Source organism: Chenopodium album, chromosome 19 (assembly GCF_948465745.1).
Source record: "Chenopodium album chromosome 19, dcCheAlbu1.1, whole genome shotgun sequence".
Classification (NCBI taxonomy): Eukaryota; Viridiplantae; Streptophyta; class Magnoliopsida; order Caryophyllales; family Amaranthaceae; genus Chenopodium; species Chenopodium album.
The window spans coordinates 21,456,524-21,461,407 of record NC_137852.1 but is presented as its reverse complement, the minus strand read 5'-3'; the positions used below and the strand labels follow the sequence as shown (position 1 = coordinate 21,461,407).

Sequence of the window (4,884 nt, the reverse complement as noted above, 5' to 3'; positions counted from 1 at the left end):
AAGCTATCTCTCCCTCCATCACTGATGAGATCAATGCCCACCTGCTCCGCCCCTTCACAAAGAAGGACATTTATGCTGCAATCTGTGAAATGCATCTTTGCAAAGCTCCGGGACCTGACGGACTTCATGCAATTTTCTACCAAAAATTTTGGCATATTATTGGGGATGACATTACTGGAATCGTGTGCAACATTCTTCATGGCCGTATCTCTCCGACAGAATTCAATGCCACAAATATTGTTTTGATTCCAAAGGTAAAAGATCCCCAGAATATGACTCAATTTAGTCCGATTGCTCTTTGTAATGTCCTATATAAAATAGCCTCTAAGGCCATTGTGATGTGCCTGAAGTCTATCCTCCCTGACATTATCTTTGAGAACCAGAGTGCCTTTGTTCCGGGGAGATTGATCACTGACAATGCTCTCATAGCTCTAGAATTGTTTCACACCATGAAGAAACGGAGCAAAGGTAGGAAGGGAACGATAGCTCTGAAACTTGATATGAGCAAGGCTTATGACAGAGTAGAATGGTCTCTTCTGGAGAAATTATTGGCCAAGATGGGTTTTGCAGAATTTTGGGTGAGGACGGTTATGAGTTGTGTTTCGACGGTTTCCTATGCTTTTGTCATTAATGGTGCTGTTTGTGGGGAAGTGAAGCCGTCGAGAGGTTTAAGGCAAGGCGATCCGCTCTCTCCATATCTATTTATTATGATTGCATATGCTTTCTCTTGCCTCACTACTAAGGCTGTTTCGCAGGGTGATATTCATGGTGCTTGGGCTAGCCGGAATGGTCCCGAAATCTCCCATCTTTTCTTTGCTGACGATAGTTTACTTTTTGCTAGAGCCAACCAAAGAGAATGCTCCAAAATAGTTGATATACTCAACAAATATGAAGTAGCTTCCGGACAAAAAATTAATTATGAGAAATCGGAGGTCTCTTTTAGCAAAGGTGTGTGTGAGTCAGTGAGAAATGATCTTGTGGATTTTTTGGGGATGAGACTTGTAGATGAACACGGGAAGTATCTGGGCATTCCGACAATTATTGGGAGATCTAAGAAAGCAGTGTTTGGTGCGCTTAAGGATAGAATATGGAAGAAACTGCAAGGATGGAAAGAGAAACTTTTGTCTCGAGCCGGGAAAGAAACCCTCATAAAATCTGTTATCTAAGCGATCCCGACTTACATCATGGGGGTTTATAGAGTGTCGACTTCCATCATTGATGATATTAGATCCTTGACGACAAAATTTTGGTGAGGTCACTCCAATAACCGTCGGAAAGTACACTAGATTAATTGGGACTCTCTATGCAATCCGAAAATGCTTGGTGGGCTTGGCTTTCAGGACATGCGGTCTTTAATGAAGCAATGCTCGGGAAGCAAGCTTGGAGGCTCATTTCCAATCCGGATTCTCTGTTAAGCAGAGTTTTGGGCAAAAAATATTTCCCTCATAGCGATTTTTTGAGCTCCTCACTTGGCCTCTCTTGCAGCTATTCATGGAGAAGCATTTGGGGAGCTAAGGCCTTTGTCAAAGAAGGTCTTATCTGGAGGGTTGGCAATGGCAACCGAATTAATGTCTGGGAAGATTCATGGGTTGCTGATGAAAATGGCTCAAATATTCTGTCTCCTCGCTCTGACTTGGTCACTTATGTTAGTGATCTCATTGATTTTGATACCATGAAGTGGAATCATGAGCTGCTGGCCAATATTTTTAATGAGCGTGACATCAAATGCATCCTTTCGATCCCTCTAAGCTTGAGAAATCCGGAGGACAAACTCACCTGGGCTTTTTCCAACAATGGCTTTTATTCTGTCAAAACTGCATATATGTTGGGAAAATCCTGCAATTCGGATCTCTTTCATCACGCGTGGGTTAATTTATGGAAGCTCGAGACTACTCCCAAGGTAAGACACCTGCTGTGGCGTGCTTGCACTAGTTCTTTACCTGTTCGTGATCTGCTGAAGTTCAGACACATGTCTGATGATGACCACTGCCCCTGGTGCCTGACTGAATCCGAATCTCTGCACCATGCCCTTTTTACCTGTCCTACTGTTAGGGAGCTGTGGACAGCAGCCAATTGTGAAAAGCTGGTCAAATTGGAAGAGTTCCCTGACTTCAAAGATCTACTGGAAGCGTGGAGCAGTGAGGACCAGAAACTACAGCAACGAGGAGCAGCCCTCCTTAGGTTAATCTGGGAAAGGCACAATAATAAAGTCTTCAACAACAGGGAGACTTCCTTTAATACTGTCCTATTGCGCATGACCAACTTGGTTGAGGACTATAACAGATACACCACAAAGATTTATGGCTGTAAAAGCCCGAAACCAAGCAGGAGCTCGAAGACTTGTAAACCCCCAGCTGAAGATTGCATCAAGGTCAACTGTGACGCTGCCTTGAACATTAAGGGATGGGTAGGATTGGGTGTTGTTGCTCGCAATCACCTGGGAGAGGTTGCTTTTGCTGCTGTCCGAAGATACAAGGCTTTCTGGTCCCCTAAGCTAGCAGAATGCAAAGCTGCAATTTATGTTGTTCGATTGGCGAGGCAACATGGGTTCAAGCACATTATTCTGGAGTCAGACAACAGCACTATCATTTCAAGACTCTCGAAAGCTTCTACTTATCTCTCGGATTTAGATAATTTGCTAGAGGATGTCTTAGATACTTGTACTTATTTTGATCATATCACTTGGTCTCATGTAAAGCGGGAGGGGAATTTTGTTGCTCACCATTTGGCCCGTGTTATCCCATATGGTGTTGAGCAAGTTTGGCCTAATTTTTGTCCTAGTGACATTGCTCCGTATGTACTTATGGATAATTTGTCCGCAAATGAATGAATTCAACTCCCTCGCTTTCCCTCAAAAAAAAAAACCGAGCTACTAATCTAATTAGCAACATAAACCAGAAAATTAAGCCAAAAATAAACCTTGAAAAACATAATTATAAAAATAAACGAGCGGGGCTCCGATACCGCTGTTGGGGTTTGATGAGTCCCACTCACCGTGGAAACAACCCCCACCCGAGGAACCACTCGCAATAATTAAAATCACAAAGCATAAATAAATATTCACAAAGAAAAGATAACGAATCTTACCCTCGAACAAGCTTCGCCCAAAACCCGGGGCTCTTACTTGAAAGCTACTAGCACGTCAAGCGTCGCGCCTCCGACGGTATCCACCCACAAATGGGCGAACACAATTTAAGGTCTACTACCTTGGGGTTAGCAAGGTCCAACCTAAACCCGAGTGTTATGTGAGTTTAAGAGTCTTCCCAAAAATTATGGAATGCTCTTTTTAACTCCCACTCAAGCACTTTACTCCAAATCCCAAGGTTGGTATTTATAGAGGAAAGTATGAGGGGGAATTTCTATCCCATCAATGTGGGATCATGAAATTCCACAAATTAATTTAAAGCTAAATTAAATTAAAATTGCAAACTAATAATAAATCTACAAGTGGCATTACCATGTGAGATGGGTTGGTGAGGACCACATGGAGAGTAGGGGACCATACTTGCTCCCCACTCAATACTCTCCTTGTGCCACATGTCCTCTCCCACTTACTCCCATATTCCATGCTTCCCCTTATTCACGGTCCTATGGCCCGAGCCAAGCCACGAGCCAAGCCCGAGCCCGGCTCGCACCAGCCCGCACCAGCTGCTGATGTGGCTTGGTGTGGGTGCGGCTGCTGCCGTGGCGCGGCACGGCTGCTGCTGTGCCTAGCCGCGGCTGGCTGTGGCTGCTAGCACGGTGTTCTAGCTCGTCTTGCCCCTAGCATTCGGATGCTCGGGGCACTCCGATGTTAGGGGTATTTTCAGGAATATGGTCGATTTATTATTATTTTGCGCGTCTCGTCTTTTATCATTTAGACTCGACTTCCGACGATCGGTTTCGACGCTCTAAGCTCGAATTACCGACGTCTAAATATTTAACACTCAGGCGACGAATTAATTTCTTCCAAATTAATTCGTCTAGTTGGTTCGCATATATTTGCTTGGGTGTGACCCGAAGGGTTCAGTCAAGATTAAGCTGTAATATTAATTCTTTTAATATTACTGATCGGAAGCGGCCTCCACCCAGGCATTCCGATCACTTGACCTTACTGAATATATTAGCTTTCTAATAATTCTGAACCCGCTATCAGAATAATACACTTGTTTGAAGGACACCATTCCTTTCAGCATGTTTCTTAAGTTTAATGATGGCCAATTTTTGACGTTTTTCATCATTATATCCTTTACTATCAAAAAATTTCTCCATACTTCTAACCTAATTAAGAAATTCATTAGGATCAAGATTACCTCCGAAGTCCGGTAGTTTCAAAATGGTATCTCGGTCACGGTTATCCTGATGGTGCGGTTGGTGGTGTTCCCTTCTCCGGTGAGGAGAGTGAGAGTCATCTTCTCCACTTGGGCTTCTCCTTCTTCTAGGACTTCTTCTATTCTCCAAGACCTCAAGAAGTCTATCAATCTTCCTTTCTAGAGCATCCAATCTAGAGTGTTCATTGTAACTTTCATCATCTTCATAATACTACCTATCACTCATGTTTTCTATATAGAAAGCTTGTATCGTTGAGAGAAAATTTCAATTTTTGTGGGAAAAGATGAGATCTTTGAGAGGGGGAAAGAGAAATTCAAAAGGTAGGGACTTTCTACGCTAATAACCTAGGCTCTTGATACCAAATGATATGAAATAACCAAGGAAACTCAAAAAAAGGGAGGAGAAATCAAGTAACAACAAGTTCAAACCAACAAACCAAGATAAACCTATTTCAAAATCACAAAGATAGATGAAATAGGGGTCTTAATCAAAGCCAATACCAAGTAAAGCTAGGATTAAGGAGTAACCACAAAGATTACAAGCAATGCAATCACAAAGAAAGAAAGAGAATCA

At 42.9% G+C, this 4,884-nt stretch overlaps 1 protein-coding gene across 1 annotated transcript; it reads left to right on the top strand.

The window, feature by feature from the left end:
* Positions 1-1,303: 1,303 nt before the first annotated feature.
* Positions 1,304-2,830, top strand: LOC145594180 (uncharacterized). Its single transcript, XM_081650514.1, has one exon. The coding sequence runs from the start codon at positions 1,304-1,306 to the stop codon at positions 2,828-2,830; it is 1,527 nt and encodes a 508-aa protein (XP_081506640.1).
* Positions 2,831-4,884: the final 2,054 nt, after the last annotated feature.

Coding starts and splice junctions, on each gene's coding strand:
- LOC145594180 (XM_081650514.1), top strand. CDS start 1,304: ATGCAATCCGAAAATGCTTGGTGGGCTTGGCTTTCAGGACATGCGGTC.